General features: G+C 34.7%; 1 protein-coding gene across 1 annotated transcript in view; it reads right to left on the bottom strand.

Annotated features, from left to right (window-relative positions):
- LOC150110175 (uncharacterized) overlaps positions 1 to 20774 on the bottom strand; it is a 525668-nt gene that overhangs the window by 322835 nt on the left and 182059 nt on the right. The window contains exon 9 of the mRNA XM_090391921.1: positions 14588 to 14653. Within this exon, the coding sequence (XP_090248047.1) occupies positions 14588 to 14653 (66 nt within the window). The remainder of the gene's footprint in view (positions 1 to 14587; positions 14654 to 20774) is intronic.

Raw genomic sequence — 20774 nt, 5'->3', positions numbered from 1 at the left:
CAAGGAGATTGGCTCCAGCCAGAGGCAATTTCTTAGTTCTGAAGGTTTTGTGTTTAAGGGGGATTAAAGTTGAATGAAAGCATTAAAAATAAGAATCTAAATAAGGCAACGTATATTAAGAACTTGGTGTTAAGACAAGAATTTAATAAGTATAATTGAACAAGTAACGTATAAATATTGAATAGACATTTAGAATCAAGAATGAATATGAATAGAGTAAAACAATCGATTACTTAAAATATCGATTTTTAGAATAGCACAAAGGATATTCTTGGGTAAGTTACACCCATTTTCAGTTTTTTAAAATGATGGTGATTTTATGATTCCAAAATGATAAAAGGGCAAGCGATAATGAAATTATTTATTTTAATTTAATTACAGAAGAACTGTCTAAAGATTCCAATATATCATGTGATGAAGGTGAGCAGTCAATTGAGTAAATATCATAAATAATTAAAATTTAAATGAATTTATTTTATAAATAATATGAGCAATTATAATGAATACTGAGGAGTTAATTATAAATGTCAATTTATTTTTTTCCTGAAATTTAGTTTCTGAAAATCCCCGCATACATCTCACACCATGATTTTTTAACTTTCATTTTTGGGAAAAAAGTGCGAGTTATATTCGAGTAAATATGGTACATTTGTGCTTTAGAAAAAAAAAATATTTTCTACACAATTTTCTGTAAGGATTAGAACCTCCAGCTATTTAAAAAATAAAAACAGGTTCTTTCTTTCTTTCTTCTTGATCACTTGTCTGCACCCTGGTGCTGATGTACTATAAGTTTTGCAACCACTTGTCCTTCGGATTGATATGAAAAACTATTTCTAAATTTAAAAGGAAATTATCTGTAATACTATAAGCAACTGTAACCTTTAATCAGATGGACAATGTGTACTAAGTATATAACAATATGTCTAGACCACATCTATCTGATTAAAGGTTACAGTTGTGTACAGTATTATATCACAGAAAATTTCTTTCAAAAAATCATCAAATTTCTGATAATGCACACTTGGGGGTAGGGGTATACAGGATATTACAATATCTTCTTCTTCCTTTTTTCCTCTTTTACCTTGTGGTGTTGAGGTTTTTTCTATTCATTTAACTGCAGTCATAAACAAGGAAAAGGTAGTTAGTTCATTGCCTCAGGGTGTGTTCTATGTCTGTAGAAGCGTTGAGTTCTCAAGGCCAGTTTGCCTGCTTGTGGGATGAAAAACCCCACATAAATTGGGAGAAAAACCCAGAAGTCTGCACCAAGACCGGCTAACTTGGCAATGTCTGAGAAAGACCCTAATCTCCTCATGTCAGTGACAGGAATCGAACCCAGAACACTCCTTTCCCAGGCATATGGTTGCGAAGAGCATAGCCACTTGGCTAACCAAACGGGCAATATTTACAATATTATGAATTTTATTCCAAATGAATATGTTATCTCAGGACAACAATATTGTCAGATGTTATATTTTGGCCTTCTAAGGCACTTTTTTACTATATCACTTCCACCTAAGTCTTAGATCCCTCTGGGTCTTTTTTATCTAAAGTTTTTTTATTTTTTTTATCCAATGATCTATGATCTGGTATTATCTGGTGTAATACCAGATCTGGTATTACACCAGATTGACCTCTATGATCTGGTGTAATAATACCAGATCATAGGGGTCAAATTCATGTATTTTATACAGCACCTTTTCTGGGTTGTTATAAAGTTCACATTTAGAAATATTCAGTTAGTTTTAGGAATATTATTCATAATGGTAGTGGCAAGCAATTAAACTTGGAGTTGATGGTGGCTCCTGTTTTTTTTCTGCTGAATACCAGTGGTGAGTCATGTCCTGGAGAATCATTCTTTTTACATTTTCTTTTTGAGTAGTTTTAAAAAGATCAAAATCTGTAGTATCACTTGATGTTGCAGCCATTTTTGCTACTTCATCTGCAGTTTCATTTTCCTTTAATCCCACATGGGAAGGAATCCATTGGAAAATTATTTCGGAATACTTATGTAGATTGTTTATATTTTTTGCTATATATCTAAGTATTTCTTGATGGCTAGTGTAACAGTTCTTAACAGCTTGAAGGGATGCTAAGGAATCTGTGAAAAATATAAATTCCTTTGGGTTTAGTTTCACCAAATGTTGCAGTGCTGTGTTAATGGCTATTAATTCTGCATGGTGTGAGTGCATCCTATACTGATGGTTGTTTTTAGTTCTATATTTTGAGAGCAATAGATGAGTACGCCACTCCCAGACTTGCAATTTGGATTTTTGGAGTCATCTGTGTAGATCTTTATTGAGTCAGGTCCATATTTCATTGTTTTTGAAAGAGCTAATGATCTCAAGATTTCAGGGTTTTCTAAGCTTTTTTCTCATGTTTCCATATTTCAAAATAATGACTACATTTTTCCTGTCTTGATTTGGAGGAAATGCTGGGTAGTTGGCTATTTTACTTGGACAATCCAAGGGAATTTTATTTTCCATGATTTCATGCATTGTTGATTTTTGCTTTATTCTGTATGTTGGTTGCCACCTTTTCAAAAAGTTCACTCGTCCTATGATGTGCAAGGTTGGCTCTTTATTCTACAAATTTAGTAAGATTTTCTTGTCACCTAATTTTTAAAGGAACAAGGTTGGATTCGAATTCTGCTATTTTTCCAGGAATTGTATTCCTTAGTCCACATATGATTCTAGGCTATATTTTTCTGAATTTTTATAAGCTTGTCTAAACTGGTTTGTGATGTTTGCATCCAGATGAGTGAAGCATATTCCATTATTGATCAGATAATAGAGGTGTAATCTAAAGGGGTTATCAGAACAAGTGTTTTCTGATAACCCCTTTCCTCTTCCTTTCTGTTTATTCAAGTGACCATACCACCTGAGATTAGCTCTGATCATCTGAATGCTAACAATGTCAAGTTCCTTTGGTTAACACGTGAATGGAAAAATACACAATCTACCAATAATTGTCCAGACACTTGATACCAGCAGGCAAACCCTAATACAGGGGGGTCCTCGAGTTACTTCGGAGATCTGTTCCTACAGACTGACGTAAGGCGATTTTCGGTGCAAGTCAGAATTACCATAGCCTAAGTTACTTACCTAATCTAAAACACCCTAAAGTCATAAGTATATATCAAGAAACAGAACTAGGGCATAGGAAAATGAAAGGGTGAACATAATTACTGTATAGTACAGAAAAATGACAAAAATGAAACTGTAATAAAAAAACAAACATAAAAATGAGAACAATCCAAAATGACAAATGAAACTGTACTTTCACGTATTCAAGGATGCGAACTTTATCCTTGAAAATAGTCCCGACTGTGGTACGACTTAAGTTCAACGTGCGGCCGATGTTCGTTGGCATTTCTTCCTTTTAATAATGTCTGATTTCACTTCTAATGTAATGGCTTTCCTTTTCTTCGACATACTGCCATCGGAGAGTCTGCCTTACGTTTGGGAGCCATATTGAAGGGTAAAAAAGTCACAAAAAAACACAAACACAAAAGTGAGAGAGCAGATGTACAGAAAGCATGTGGTACCCAAAGAGTGTATGCTGGGACCCAAGCGACGCCACCTCTCCCAAAACAAACGCCGCATAACACTATTCTTCCGCGGCACTCACAAACAAGTTCGCCCAAGACGTTTGAATTTTATGTCGCACTGCTTCAAGTCGAAATGTATTTTCGAAACGACGCATGTCGAGGACGACGTAGGATGAGGACCCCCTGTATCAGGAATGTCCACCTTTGGCTTTGATCACCTCCTGAACCTTTTGAAGGAGGCTTTCCACCAATCTGTGGCAGCCATCAAGTTGAATTTGTCTCCATTCCTCCATCAAAGCAGCACTGAGTTTCAACGACAGATCAAGGACATACTGCTCTGAACCTCAATCAGCGCTCCCATTCATCCCATAGCTGTTTGATTGGGGGTCAGGATTCTGCACATGCCAGGACAGTCAGTTAACACCCATCTCTTCATGCCATTCCATAACAGATGCAGTTTTCTGGCATGGGGAGTAACAAGTCAGTTCCATAAAAACTCCATGGTGTAGGCAACACCCTCATTATCCAGAATATCAAGGAACTGAGTAGCCTTCATGGAACCACACACAATAACCAGTAGTCCCACTCCACAGCTGAATTCATCCCACACCATTACTCCTCCACCACCACCACCACCAAACTTTACTGTGGGTACAACACACTGAAGTAACAAGCATTCACCAGGCAGCCTCTATATCCACACCCTGCCATCAGATTGGAAACAGGTGAACCTTGATTCATTGCTCCAGAGTACCATCCTCAACTGGTCAATCGTCCAATTCTCATGTTTGCACCAGGCCAGATGAGCTGCCTTTTGTTGTTGTGATGTTTGGCTTGTGTGCTGCTGCTTGGGTGATCTGATGCCTATAGGCTACCTACCAAGTTTGCTGCTGTTCTGTGGAAACTCAGTAAATGGAGTTCTTTTTGTACAGTATTAGTCTCACCACATGGTGCTCTGAAACTAATCACGGATGGTCTGTGCCTATTGTATCCAGTTTTTGCATGCCCCCCCCCCTCCCCATTTTAATACCCTCCTCTTCCCTGTTGGTCATTTTTGGTAGCCATCCCAGCTGTTTTCCTGCACTAGTGATGCTAGAACATCTCCATTTGTTAATTACATCAACTGTTGATTTTGGATGCTCCAGCTGAGTGCCACCAATGTGATAGCCCATGATGACACTGCTCTCGAAGTCACTGAGTTCATGTTGTGTTGCCATACCACCTGTATTCGACTGCTATGATGAAATACTGCTTTGTACTATATGTACACCGTTTTTATGTTATTAACAAACCTAGACTGTTCCATAACTTGAAATAACAGGGGCAGCCAGACAATTATCAGTAGATAGGGTAGAATATTTATTAAAACTCCAATATATATATTTCATCTAATATCATATGGACATCATCAGGGAGAAAACAGAAGACCTTTAACTACATTCTAAACATGAATCACAAGACATGAGTTACATATCATGTGCTCTTACTAGCTTCTGTCTTGATCCCAGTTGAGTTGACAGCAGAATGCACTATTTAAATTAAAAAGTAAATAATTTAATCAATAATTAAAAAAATTATTAACAGTTAATTGTGATCACTTCACAAGAAATGAGTTACATATCATGTGTATTGATCCCAGTTGAGTTGACAGCAGAATGCACTATTTAAATTAAAAATGAAATAATTTAAAATAAAATTATTAACAGTTAATTGTGATCCCTTCCCAGAACTTTGAGATTCAAATGCAATCAAAGCAGGTAAGATATGATAATATTGCAAAGTTTTTAGGAACAGACAATGAAATTTAAATCTACTAGAATGAAGAATCTCAGTTTGGTTCAAAAGAACTCTGTGTCAATGGTATGGAAAGTCAGATCTGTCAGACTCGAAAAATTTAGTGCAGCTCTATCAAGCACCCTGTTCATGTTGACTTTATTTATTTCGTAAGGGATGGGAAAGAAAAGCAAGATCTTCATTCTAGCAGATTTAAATCTGATCATCTGTTCCTTGAAACTTGTGAAAAAACCTTATGCATTGTCCAAATCTTAACTGTTCTGATTATATGCCAATCTCAAAGTTCTGGGAGGTGATCACCATTAACTGTTCATAATTCTTTTAAAAGTATTGATTAGGTTATTTAATTTTTATCCAACCCCATCTGTTCCAATTCAAATTTGTTCCATTAAACTCTAGCAGTGCAGTCTCCTATCAATTCAGTTGTTACCATGAGTTCCCTGCACTCACCACACCCTCAGGCAATGCATTTCAACCACCCAGACCCTTGGGGCATGCCACTAGTGATTCTCCTCTTCTGAGATATCACTACCCCCTATACATAACATCAGACAGCTAATCTCCAATCCAAGGCACTAATCTACTATCCAACCCCATCTGTTCCAATTCAAATTTGTTCCTTTGAACTCTAGCAGTGCAATCTCCTATCAATTCAGTTGTTACCAAGACAGTAAGCACATGCTACGTGACACATATCTTGTGATTCATGTTTTGACTGTAGTTAGCTGATCTCTTCTCTTCTTCACAACCTTCACGTAACACTCGATGAAACATATTGGAGTTTGAATAAATTTTATCTTTCTAGATGTTAAATGTCTAAGTATATAAAAATAAAACTGTATCCTGTATCATATGCATAAAAAAGTTCAATTTAGTAGTTGATTTAAACAGCAACTAGTCCATTGTACAAATGGTTACCAACTGCATCATAAAAAAAAATAAGTTTTTTTACTGTTCATGAGAAGCATGATGATTTAAAGTTTTATTTGTGTCTTTTATTTTCTGATATTTATGGCTCTATAAATAATTATATTTCTTAACTTTATGAGCTTCCTTCTTTAATTTAATTTAAAATTTTTTTCCTGGAAAATCCCATTTAGAAATTTTAAAACACATTCCTTTTAAATTATTATCAGCACACCATGGAGTCAGAAGACTCATTATGGGAGGTCCCATTCTCACATGTACAGCTCATCATACTTCAACTTAAATGCATTCAATGTCTTGCACTCGGCACACTCTCAGGCAATACATTACAACCACCCACCATTCTCTATGCAAAAAATTACTCCTCACCTTCTTTGCTCACCCCCCACCTTATACACCTTCTAGGAATGGCCTCTCATTCTCCCCATCTCTAGATATTCTATGAAAAATCTCATCAACATTAATATTGTAATTATCCCTTTAGTAACTTATCGATTATGTCGCCCATCTTCCATCTATTCTCTATAATTTGTATTCTCTCAATCTGTCCTTATATTCCACATTACAGAGGCCAGAAACCAATTTAGTGTCATTTCAGATGACTAACTAAATTGGTTAGTCATCTCAGATGACTAACCAATTTAACATTAGTTATTCATCTAACATCTCATCATCCTTCTGAAAACCTGACAACCAAATATGTGCATAGTAATCCATATATGGCTTGATCAAAGTCTTATACAATGGAATCAATATTCTTATTTCTACATATCAGAGTTCTCTGCATTATTCGCATAATCCACTGTGTTGTCCTCACAATTTTAGCAAAATATTCACAAAATTTCAAGTTGCTATCCACCATTAACCCCAGATCTTTCATCTCCTCCCACCTCCTCTAAAATATCTCCACCAATCCTATACTCTGCATTCCATCTTTGATTCCCAAATTTTAAAACTTTACACTTTGCAACATTAAACTGACATCCCCCCCCACACACACACCAGCCCATTAAGATGGTCTGTTTAGGTCCTCTTGCAAAGCTACAACATCTGCTTTACTTCTCATACCTCTCCCCAACTTTGCATCATCTGCAAACAACTGTATGTCATCATTTAATCCCATCGTGGGAGGTCCCACTCTCACATGCACAGCTCATCATACCTCAACTTAAATGAGTTCCCTGCATTCACCACACTCTCAGGCAACGCATTCCAACCACCCAGACACTTGGGGCATACCACTAGTGATTCTCCTCTTCTGAGATATTGCTACCCCCATACACAACATCAGAAAGCTAATCTCCAATCCAAGGCACTAATCTACTATCCAACCCCATCTATTCCAATTTAACTCTATTCTCTTTTTCAGGTTATTATTATTATTATTATTTGACACCTGCAGGGAGTCCAAACACTCATCGAGGGAGAGTGTGCCAACAGCATCAAACGATTGGTCCCCTTCCAACTACTAACTGCGCTCAAACTTACTTAACTGAGCCATTAGTAGCAGAGGCTCTACCATCTTGGAAGTAAAGAAATATAGTACTGTTTCTGAAGGTAGCAAGATATTAGTTTGCTGTTACTTGGCAGTGGTTGGCAGAGACCACGTGATAGATAATTAATTGCATTTTTCAAAAATAAGTTCCTTGTAACAATTTAATGGTATGAAACATATAATTATAGCATTGACATGTTAGGAAGTAGTAAAATAATTATATACAAAGCACCAAACGATGTGATAATATAAAAAATTTAAGATACTATTTTATGCAGTGTAAGCTTATAGTAGGAACAGTAAGAAAAGTTGGAAATGTAACTTATTCCGCTACTTCCAAGATAACCTGAAAAGGAGCATAGTTTGTCACATAGCAATCTATGGAAAGCCTTGGCAAAATCTAAATATATTACTGTATATGCATTTGTCATCCCTTGTCCAATGTATTTGTCATCTTGTTAAAATAAGTAAGCAGATTGCTAAAACACGATATTCCTTTAGCAAATCCATGCTGTCCATTAAAGAGAATTCTATTGCTCTCCATCCAGTTCTGAATCCTTGTCCTCACTAGCTTCCCCAACACCTTGACCACAACTCCAGACAATCAGAACTGGATTATAATTAGAAGCCTTAGTCTTATCACCTACAATCTTATCACAAGCAGAACAATTTTCCATCATCTATCCATTCCTTTGGGACCTGTTCTAATTAGATTCCCATGAATCTAATGGGAAGAATATCTTCCCATTAGATTCATGTGTAAAAATATTTATGTAGCTCCGTAAAGACTAGGCATTTTTACATAAAATTTTACCAAGGTCAAACCAAGTAAGAACTGTAACCTGTACATAGACATTTGTTAAATGTAAATAATCCCTATGGGAAATGTATATGCTCTCTACCAAATAAGGGAATATTCTAGAAGGTGTAGGATTAAGGCAATACCTTGCCACTAGTAAACAGTGTATTTTTAGCTCCATGTAAGGACATCAAATTTTGTGTGTGTATTCTACATGCAAATGCTCAAGATCAGTGATAGGTGAACCGACAAAAGCTTCAAACAAATGTCCACTGCCAGAACGAATAGGATTTAGGGAGAGTTGGAGAAAAACAAAGGAAGGGTCAGTCTGAAAGGATCAAGGGATTTCATCGAAATGTTCGGGGGTCCCATATTTCCATGCAAGGATTCATAAGTGAGTGAATAAAAGGTATTGCCGAAAAGATCGAAGGATTCGGTTCCAGAAATTTTCATCGGTGATCCAGAGGTCATTGGTAGTTATCCATCATATGTACGCCATCGGGAATGCGACTTCAGGAAAAATCATGCCAGTGATCTAAGAGAAAGATGACGGGAGTCGATCCACCAGGCAAAGCTGATATTTGATGAGGAATTGACAAATCTTTGCCGGGAGCTGTTGTCCGAGGGAAGAAATTGCTCCGTTAGTCCAACGCGCATGCAAGCATTCCACAAGCCGATATTCTTCACCCGAAGTGCGGCAGGACAGAGCATCCCAGAAGCGTCAGTAAATCTATCGCTGGCATAAAGGGGGGAAAGAAAACCTGACATGGAAGAAAAAGGAACAGAATTCCAGTGTGAAGCCAGATCCATAGATGGTAGTCGCCACCAAAGTGAGTGTATCTGTTTTTCCAATTCTTTTGAGTTTTTAGGAGAACTTTTATTAGTGGACTGTAAAGTAGAGGCTGACATAAATAGGCATAATTAACAGTTGAAGATTAGAAAATAAATAATTGTCAAGAATTTGTATGCGTAATAAGTCAGAGTGTAACTGTTTGCCTATAGAATATTTCCAGCACAGAAAGGAAGGAGCATTTGTGTGTAAAAGATTGATCTATGTGCATGATAATTAGGAGCTAACAGTTAAGTAATATGTACCAATGCTCAATGCAAATGATTTGTGTTATAATAAGAAAACTAGTTAATCATGAGATATAATGAGTAAAAGGGGGAATTTAGCTAATTGATTTATATAGATTTGAATTGAGATGTTTTATTTTATTACTGCAAACTTAGTGTAAATTGTTTCATGTGAATTAAATTTGTTGTTTGAATATTAATAGTGTCGCCTGACACTTAATTTCTTGATGCACTGTTCCGACAAAATATTACAGCCTATTAGCGGGAACCCAGGAGAAAGGATAGTAAAGGATAGATAGTAGACATGACTGCAGAGATAATAATTAATTGGGGTAATTTGAATGTAATAAGAAAACTACTGGATGCATTTTACACTTCTTATTACTAGAAAACTGACATCAGTGGCACAGCTTTTAATGAAATAAATTTTCTGGTGTTCAAAGAATAAGAAGGCAAGTGCAGAAGGCAGTAGAGCATAAGAGATATTAAAGAGTGATAAGGAAGAATAGTTAGAAGTACATAATAATTATTGCATTAACGTGCAATAATTATTATGTATATATAAATATGTAATAAATTTTTTAACTTGGGGATATTGTATATTAGGATAACCAAGTTATTTTAACTCCTAATCCCAAGTATGCAAACAATTAAGTTTGTGCCTGAAACAAGGTTCAAGTCTAAAGATGGTACAACACCAGGGCAACTCATTATAAAGGTGGGTAAAGCTCTGATCACTATTCTTAGTATTTTCCCATAATGTAAAGCACATCTCACTAGAAGATGTATATACTGCAATGCATTATGGATGGGGTCACTATCCAGACCGGTTTCAACCTTTTTTGAGGTCTCCTCAGTGAGTAGCTAGACCCTAAATACCAAGGTTATAGTAATAGGGAGCCTTATCAACTTTACCTATAGAAGTTGCAACAAGGTGTTTTTATTTTTTATTAAAAATCTCTGGAGGAGATTATATATATATATATGAGTGGATACAGAGATATAAAGAGATAAGATAGAGAGATAAAGAAAATAATAAGGTAATAATAAAAAAATAAGATATAAAAAGAATAATAAAATTAATAAATAAAACAGCACCCCCCCATTTACAATGATGCAGCCGGTAGAATAAATAAATAAATAAAGACCCCCCCCCGTTTACACATGCTCAATAGTAAACTTAGTGTGAGTGTATAAAGAGTTAATTTTGTCAAAAAACTGAAGTAGTTCTGTTTCAGAGTGGGACAAGATTGCAAAGAAATCATCAACAAAATATAGCCAAATATGAGGATATGAGGTCAAGAAGAAATGGTGTTAATAATTTTTTGATGAAAAGTTTATTTGCAGTTGGTTAGACTAAAATAAATTTAGTTTAATCCTTTATCCAAGTGTGAGCAAACAAAGTTTGCGCCTGAAAATATCTTCAGGACTGAGGAAAGGTAGTGCAACACCAGGCAACTCAGAGTAAAGGTGGACCAAGCTATCATCATTCCTATCTCAGTATCTCCCATAATGCAAAACATATCTCCTTGCAGATATGTATAATGTTATGCATTGAGGAAAGGGGCCACTACCCAGACCGGTTTTGACCTTTATTGAGGTCTCGTCAGTGGGAGTCAGGCCCAGAGGTGGAGATACCAAGGCAGAAGCAATGGAGAGGTCATCTTTACCTATAGGAGTTGCCAAAAGGTGTGCCACCTTATTATTAAATTACTCTGGATTTAGAGAAAGATGTTGAAAGTTTATTTGCTCTTGGTTAGACTATAATAAATTTAGTTTAATCCTTTATCCAAGTGTGTGCAAACAAAGTTTGCAGCTGAAAATATTTTCAGGACTGAGGAAAGGTAGTGCAACACCAGGTGCATGAGATGTGTTTTGCATTATGGGAGATACTGAGATAGGAGTGATAATAGCTTGGTCCACTTTTGCTCTGAGTTGCCTGGTGTTGCACTACCTTTCCTCAGTCCTGAAGATATTTTCAGGTGCAAACTTTGTTTGTTCACACTTGGATCAAGGATTAAACTAAATTTATTATGGTGTTAATAATTCTTTTTCCTTTCCTTTAGTGTCATACGGTGATCAGCATTCATTTTATTACACAAATTATGAACTCTACAACCGTGTTATAAATAATTATTTTAATTTCCCGATGTTTCTACCTTCCTATTAAGGTCATCATCTGGAGTGTGTGTGTATATATATATACACATATATATATACACACAAAGACAAGTTAGTGATCAGCGTTCATTTTATTACACAAATTATGAACTCTACAACCGTGTTATAAATAATTATTTTAATTTCCCGATGTTTCTACCTTCCTATTAAGGTCATCATCTGGAGTGTGTGTGTATATATATATATATATACACACAAAGACAAGTTAAATTACATTCCATATAGTATGCTGAACAGATAATGATTTGATCAACGGTTATTCTACAGGCCTGATCTCTAGTGAAAATAAAATTACAATAAATGCCATATTTGCCGGCATATAAGACGCACCCCCTTTTTTGTACGCATTTTTAGGAAAAAAAGCTTTATCACTGAATATTATAATGAATTTACAGTATTTCAAATATAAAGTAATAAGTAGGTCTACTTTCAACAAATACCTAATCTAACTAGGAAATAGTACCCACCTTTTAATCTTTTTCGTCAAAACCCAGAAATTCAACTCCAGAGCTAAATGAAGAGACACTTGAAACCACTTCTACATCATTTTCTCAGTTGGGGATGGCCTGAAATGCCTCTCTGCAGCCCTGTTTCCATGTTCTTTAATTTTTATTCAAAAAATAATTTTTTGAATAAAATTCAAAAATAACTGCTGATAACTATTAATTCATCTTTAAGTGCTTGTTCATTGGAGCAAATCTTCAAAGCCCGGTTTTTAAGTTTTTATGTGTTGGGTGGTGGTAGGAGTTTTTGTGTATATATTGGCCAGTATGTGTCGGTTACCGGTTAACAGTGAAGATATACACTTGTCACACGTCTTTCTTCTGGAAGATGCGTGACAGTGTATATCTAGAAACGGAAGTGAGTTCTGCTTTTCGATCTCGATTGTGAATTGTATGTATTTGTGTTGTTTGTTTAAGTGGCCAAGGAAAGTTGTCTAGTGTCTGGCGGCCATGCGGCTAGATGGCGAAAACATCATCAACGTATCTAAGCCAGACTTCGAGTTTTAAAGGAGACGAATCTACATGTTGCTCAAAATGTTCCATGTAAAAGTTAGCAATGGGGGGGGAAATGGTGAGCCCATGGTTGTGCCTTCTTTTTTGTAGGTAGAAAGTGTTTTGCCACACAAAACAGCCAGAATGAAGTACATGCACAAAGAGTGTTGTGATATTGGGAGGGAATCTGTCCTGTAATAGGATCCTGTAATTGTGTCATTGACTGGGAGATTTGTGACGAGGGCAGAGACATTAAAACTCCCTAATAAATCATCTTTTTCCAGTGTGTGATGTTTTTGATTTTGTTTACAAACGACATATTAAATATAATAACATAAATGACATATTAAATATAATAACATAAATGACATGTTAAATATAATAACTATGGTCAAGCTGGTCTTTCTGATCATGTCCTGAACAGTTTACATAGAAATGAATGGAAAAGCACCTCTTGTTTACATCACACCAAAACATGGTATGAACATAAATTTAAGGAGGCTTGTGAGGTCTTATCAATTACCCTAATCTTAACAATAATGATGGTCTAAAAATCCCAAACATATGGAAGGCACATATTCTACCCACTTAACCTTTCTCCCTAAGAGTTAATTTTCAATAGAACCACCAGGTAATCTAGGATCCTAAACCTAATATAACAATTGTCATGTTAAATTAGGGCATCATTTTCACTGTAACAAAACTATCAATATGAAAGAATGTTTCTCTAATGTTGTCTTAAATAGAATATAGCTTTGATATAGTTAACTTATTTTATTTCATTTATTTATTGTAATTTTATATTCACTAGAGATCAAGCAAGTAGAATAACTGTTGATCAAATCATTGTCTCTTCAGTATACTATGTAATTTAGCTTGTCTCTGTGTATATCTATCTATATATATATATATATATATGTGTGTGTGTGTGTGTGTGTATGTGTGTACTCCAGATGATGACCTTAATATGAAGGTCGAAACGTCGGGAAATTAAAATAATTATTTATAACACAGTTGTAGAGTCCATAATTTGTGTAAAATGAGTGTTAAAAATTCAGTCCTCTAAGTGCTCCATAAAGTAATCAACCAAAATAGTGATAGGACTGTCCATTGTGGTACACTCAATTTGTTGAGACAGTTTATTTCAATTATTTTTAAATTCATCACACTCATCCCACATATTTATGGCCTTCCTAAAGTGCACAAACTTCGTTATTTTTCAACCTTGGTATCAATTACAGAAGTCATATTTCCATATATGAGTAGCCAAAAGGTGTCACACCTTATTATTAACATACTGTGGATAAGAGATAGATATTGGAAGTTTTTCCACTTGGTTATACTATAATAAAGTACAACCAATATCTATCTCTAATCCAGAGTATTTTAATAATAAGTCATGACACCTTTTGGCTAATCTGCACAACTTCAACCTTATTATCACCTCTGAGTCTGGCTCCCAATGATGAGACCTCAATAAAGGTCGAAACCATAGTAAGGCATGTGATGTAAAGTCATTAATGTCTATATAAGAGTTGCCCAGTCCTGAAATTACTTCAGGCGCAAACTTTGTTTACTTACACTTGGATAAAGGATTAAACCAAGAATATAATTTCTTGGTATCTTTAATTTATAGTGCTCAAATTCAGTAGTGAGTGCATTATTATTGGAAATAATCAATAAAGAACACAAACGTTTTCAATATACCATTTCTTTCCAATTGTTATTTTGTTATAATAAAAAATAATTAAGTTCTGACTATACTTACTTACCCTTGTTCCCCACAACCATCAGATGGAGGAAGAGTTATTGGTCCATCTCCACTCTTTGCTAAAGCCCTAAAAATATTCATATGTAATATATATGATAAACATTTTCTAAAATGTAATTCTGAAATAAAACTGAAGTTCACAGGATAGAAAATAATTTAGTAAAAAAAAAAAAAAAAAAAAATTAAGTTTGACACATAATAGTATAAAGATAAGATTCATATTACAAACCAACATCTTTGTAGAATATACTATAAATAAACTCTCAAAATTTGAATACCACTGGCAAACTAAATAAATATGTAACCAAGTAATGATCAAATATATGTGACAAATCATAGTTATTTATTTATAATATGAAAATTTGAATGATATCTAGTCCTCTCAGTCCTTCAAAAAAAAAACCAATTTCAGGCTTCAGTTACATTTTACATACTTTCATGCCAAAAACTTAATGGCACAAAGAGATACTCAAAAATTGAAATAGATAGCAAAAAAACATATATAACATTAATTATTGGAAGAATTTTGATGAGCACAACCATGTTTATACATGACAAGAAATTATTTTATTGTTTTTATTCTTTAACTACGTATGAGAAAAAACTAAGTTTGTACATGAAGGAATGTCACGATGAGTCTATTTGTAAATTGAGGTGATGATTTAACATAATGTCCTAGTATCCTAAAATTGCATGACACACACTTCCTCTCAGATGTCTGTATTGCTGTGCATTATGGTAAAAGTAACCCAGACTGGTTTCAATCTTTAAGGTTTCGTCAGGGAAGCTAGTTCTATCTCCCATTAATGAGATCCTGGTGTGCTCTGCATTATGGGATAATGGGGAAATCTTGTGAAGTCATGTGCCTCCATATACAAGTATCCTAGTCAAGAGGCTGCTTCACCAGCAAATTGTTTGCTCATAATTGGGTAAGGGATCATCATCATCATTTATTCATTTATGAATAGGGAAAAGTAAAGGATAAAAATTAGAATTTAATTTATTATCGAGTATAATTTACTTTCTAGCAGAAAAACCTGGCTACGTCTAATATAATCTTAATGTTTTTTTTTTTTTTATGTAAATGAACTTGGAAACAGATGCATACTTAAACATTGTATTCCACTGATTTTGGTGACCATTAGGTGAGGGTGCTCATTTAGTATAGTTTTTTAATCCATTTCGATTTTTTTTAGCAAATATTATTATCCCATGGATTTTGAAAACTAATTGTATGAGGTTGAGACTATCCACATAATACCTATTATACCTCTCCTTGAAAGTACTCATGGACAAAGTTCCCACAACAGACTCTGCAACCTATTCAACTCATCCACTTGCTCATTGAAAAACTTCCTCTGTATCAATACTATAAAACCTTTTTTAGTAACTATTATTTTTATCGCTATTTAGCCTATTTTTGTTTAGGCGTACCCCTTTTTTTATAATGTCATTGGCATTTTACTCAAATTTTTGGACATTACTAATGTTTTATAAGGACAGATATATGAGGAATATATAGAAAGAAAAACCGGACATACCTTTGTGGGATGTTGTTGGCTGTCTTCTTTTTCAGTGGCATCCCGGTGTATGGCGATATACATTCATTGCTGAAGGAAGGAAGTATGAACTGAATGAAAGGTGGGGTTTGAGAGATGTGGGAGAATTATTGGTGAGGCAAGAGATATGTGAACTTTTTTTTTATAAAAATAGTTCACATACCTTATGAAAAAGGAGGTACTCCTAAACATAAATAGGCTAAATAGTCATAAAAATAATACTTACTTAGAGGAGTAACATGGGAATTTTCACAGAAATAATATCCTTTTAATAACTTTAATGTTTCTATCACGTTCCCTCTTTTCTGCTTATCACCAAAAACTTACTATCTTCATAGGGTGTATTCCACAGACCATTCACAAGCTTGGTCACTCACCTATGAATCCTCTCAGCCATTCCTCATCAAGGTGACTTGATCTGTGGAACAATATATATTCTTGAGAATACAATCTCCTGTGCTAAGTTAGATCAGGACATTTGTTTTCCTTTAATTTCTGATATCTATGCAAAATTATGAAGAAATATTAGAAATTAAAAAAAAAAAGAACACTATATATATATATATATATATATATATATATATATATATATATATAAATTAGTTTAAATGACTGATACCGAGAGATAAAGAGGTGACATGGTTTATTTAAAAAAAGATACTACTAGTTTACTAGTTTTGTTGAGTGGATCAACTTCTTCAGGTATCACAATCAAAGAAAAATACAAAAAATAAACTTAAAAATTGCATTAACAGTACAAAAACAGTACTAGTACAAATCTTTTGTATTAGTACTGTTAATGCAATTTTTAAGTCTGTTATTTTTTGTATTTTTCTTTTATTGTGATACCTGAAGAAGTTGATCCACTCAACGAAACTAGTAAACTAGTAGTATCTTTTTTTAAATAAACCATGTCACCTCTTTATCTCTCGGTATCAGTCATTTAAAATAATTTATAATATTTTTTACCGAGTAAAAATTAACAATCACAATATATATATATATATATATATATAGTGTTCTTTATATATAAGCGCTCTCTCTCTCTCTCTCTCTCTCTATCTATATATATATATATATAGATAGAGAGAGAGAGAGAGAGAAAACTTTCTTTTCCAGACTGCAATTTTAATTGTAATTGTAATAATGAATGATTAAGATGTCAGACTGCATAAAGATATACACAAAAGGTAGATAAAAACAACACAGTTAGCCAAACCCTTCTCCCTTCAGTAATTCTAATTTTCATGATTTTGTACTTTGCATCTCTTGCTAAGCAACACATTTTCTTCAGACATTTGATTCCAAATCCATTCAAGTGCAATATGTCAATTTTATATAAGTGCTTTCACAGATCGAATAGCCTCAATACATTACCACTGATTCCTAGCTAAATTGTGAAAGAAAGATAAAGAATATTAAAAAAATGACTTAACAGTGAGGATAATTTGTTGTAGATGCTTAGTTTATTTTTTATAAGTGTCACAGATTGAGTTGTTCAGATTTTAAGAAAAACTTGTATATTTTATATCAAAGTTGATATTGTTAGTCTGCACTAATGAGTGATAGAACAATGGCAGCCAAGGAAAAAATTTTTTTTTCTTTCTTGGGGTTGTAGCATTTGAGATTTTGTTTGGTGCAGTTGTATGAGAAGTACTCATCAAAAATTCATTTTGAGAGTGAGTGCAGGTTGTGTTGAAAGAGTAAAATACATGACAAAAAATATATGGAGTAGAGAATACTGTAGGTCAGCTGAGTGGCTATGTGCTTCACAACAATATGCCTGGGAAAGAAGTGTTCTGGGTTTGATTCCTGTCGCCAACATGAGGAGTTCAAGGATCTTTCTCAGACATAGCCAAGTTAGCCGGTCTTGAGCATAGACTGCAGGGTTTTTCTCCCCAGTTTGTCTGGGGTTTTTCCTCCTGCAAGCAGGCAAATGGGCCCAGTAAACACATGCAGCTACAGACATAGGACACAATAGCAGGCATAGGGCTAGCCACCTGATCCTTGGGACAGGTATGGCTAACAAGGGCTAAAGATAGCTCCATAACAGGCTAGTAGGCCTAATACCTGAAGGGAAGAAGAAGAAGAATACTGTAGCAGGAAAAAAAAAGTACACAAAATGTTACTATCGAAAGTGAAGTGGTAGGTTAAGAGAACTTTATGAAAGAAATAATGCATTTACATGGAGTCCTTCACAGGACAAATCACAAAAAACAGAACTGCAGAAACATCAAACAAATGGTAAAGCCGAGAAAAAGGCATGAAGTACTAGGTAAGAAACAAGAAAGTATAACTAAGCGAGAGAAGGAAAGTAAAGAGAAAATTTTTATACTGATTCTATGACAAGAGGAGTATTTAAGGAGAGCACAACAATTTTGTTTACCTGGTATCTACAATTTTTAGTGAAGATGGTAAATTAAATATAGAAATAGACAACAGAATCAGCAAAGCTGGTATGGTGGGAAGTCAATTGAATAAATTCATATGGAATAAGAGAGAAATTAGTCGGAACACTAAATAAGCTGTATACAAGATGGTGTTCAAACCAGTTTTAACTTATGGATCTGAGAGCTGGGTCAGAAGTAAAACACTTGACCAAAGACTAGAGACCGCAGATATGAGAGTCCTCAGAAAGGTTATAGGCATGAACAGATGGCGTCAATGGCAATATCATATTAAAAATGAGGATATTAGGAAAGAACTTGACATTGTCTGCATCCAGGAATGCGTTTAGCAGAGCTAATTTCAGGTGGTATGGCCACTTAAACAGAATGGGCGAAGAAAGATTAGCAAAACAAGTGTTCTCTGCCAGGTTGGCAGCAAAACGACACAGAGGAAGACCAAGATATAGGTGGATTGGTACAGTACAAAGTGCCTTAGATGACAGAAATATAAGATCTGATAATGTTGGAGTCTTGACAAGTAACAGACTGATTTGGAGGAAAATTGTAGATAGGAAGTTAGTAATGATGTAATTTTTTTCTTGTAGTACTATCATATCCTGTACACCCCCTTGAGGGTACATGTCAGGAATTTGATGATGATGGTATTACTGAAGTCATCAGGATACAAAATAAGTTTAGATAAAAGAGTTTATTGTTTTGGTTGGCACTAATGACTTAAAAGGTGAAAAAAAAAAATTGCACAAGAGAATATAAGAAAGAGTTACTGGAAAAAGTAATGAAGAGGAGCAAGAGCGTAAAGACCAAGTCTGCTCCAAGCTATGATAGAAGTGAGTTAAGCAGAAGGAATAGAATGGAATTTGTAGACCTATGGATCGAATCTGATGAACAAAAAGACTTATACAGTAATCTACTGTTTATTCAACCACTCTGAGAAAGCAATTTGCCACTCTAATATTAAAGGGTTGGAGAAATGAAGTACAATTATATGTCCTATATCAGAAGGTTCATTGTTTTAAAGGATGGAAAAATGATAGACTACTGCGACATGGATGGCTTGCACTTAAATGGATTCGAAGATAGGTGTCTTGAGAATTTTGATCACTCAGATTATGGAAGGAAAAAAGTTAAGAAAATTAGAGCAACTGCAGAAGGATGTAGGTGGATAAGTTTGCTGAAACCTATGAGGAGGGAGTAAGTGTGACAATAACTGAAAATGAAGAATTGGTTTATCATGTAGAAAAATTGAATGTAATAGTCAGAACACAATTTTAAGTTAGCTTAAAGTCCAGGAGGATACATTACAGTTTATATGCATACTAATGCCAGACGTATCAGGAATAAAGAGGTGGGGAGGGGTGGCATCGTTAGTGCAACTCTGTCAATAGTTAAACATTGGTAAGCACTAACTGAACAGCAGATTATATTATTACAGGGATAACATGTGAGAATACAGCAATTTCAAAGAAGAAAGAGAAAATATGGCAGGGAAAGGGTACTGTAATGATATATGAACTGCTGTCAAAAAGACTAGGAGATTAGCAAGGCAGGGATAATGTGGATAGCAGGTCATTTGAGGTACTCTAATGTAACATTGAGGCTGAGAGACCAAAGCATACAAAGAACAAAATATTAATTGCTGATGTTGGATAAGGAGAGCATGGGATGATGTCAGAGAAAAAACATTATTATTACTATCATTATCCTAAGACTCCACGGACTCAGAGATTCATCTAGGAGGTCACTTTGTCATACACGCAGCACATCATACTATGCCTTAGACACGTTCAAATTCTCTGTAGACACCACAATCTCAGGCAAAGCATTCCAATCATTCCCAACTCTGCATGCTAAAAAACCTACTTCTCACTCCTTTGTTCACACTCACTTTATAAAGCTTCCAGGGATGACATTCTCCCCTGATTTCCCATCATTTTATGAAAAACCTCTTCAACACTGATCCTATAACAACCCCTTACTAACTTGTATGTCTCTATCATATCACCTCTCTTCCTCTTATCCACAAGACTATAAATTGCATCTCCTCAACCTATCCTAATATTCAACATTCCGGAAATGAAACTAAGTTTTAAAAGAGGTAAACCGTGAGTAGACATAACTATACAAATAAATAACGGAAAAACTCACGTAGAAATATTATTTAATAGTAAATAATATTAAATAATAATTTACTATTAAATAATATTTCTACGTGAGTTTTTCC

Source organism: Typopeltis vanoorti, chromosome 1 (assembly GCF_054136105.1).
Source record: "Typopeltis vanoorti isolate ZY-2024b chromosome 1, IOZ_Tvanoo_1.0, whole genome shotgun sequence".
Taxonomy (NCBI): Eukaryota; Metazoa; Arthropoda; class Arachnida; order Uropygi; family Thelyphonidae; genus Typopeltis; species Typopeltis vanoorti.
The sequence above is the reverse complement of the archived record's forward strand: the minus strand, read 5'-3'. Positions and strand labels throughout refer to the sequence as shown.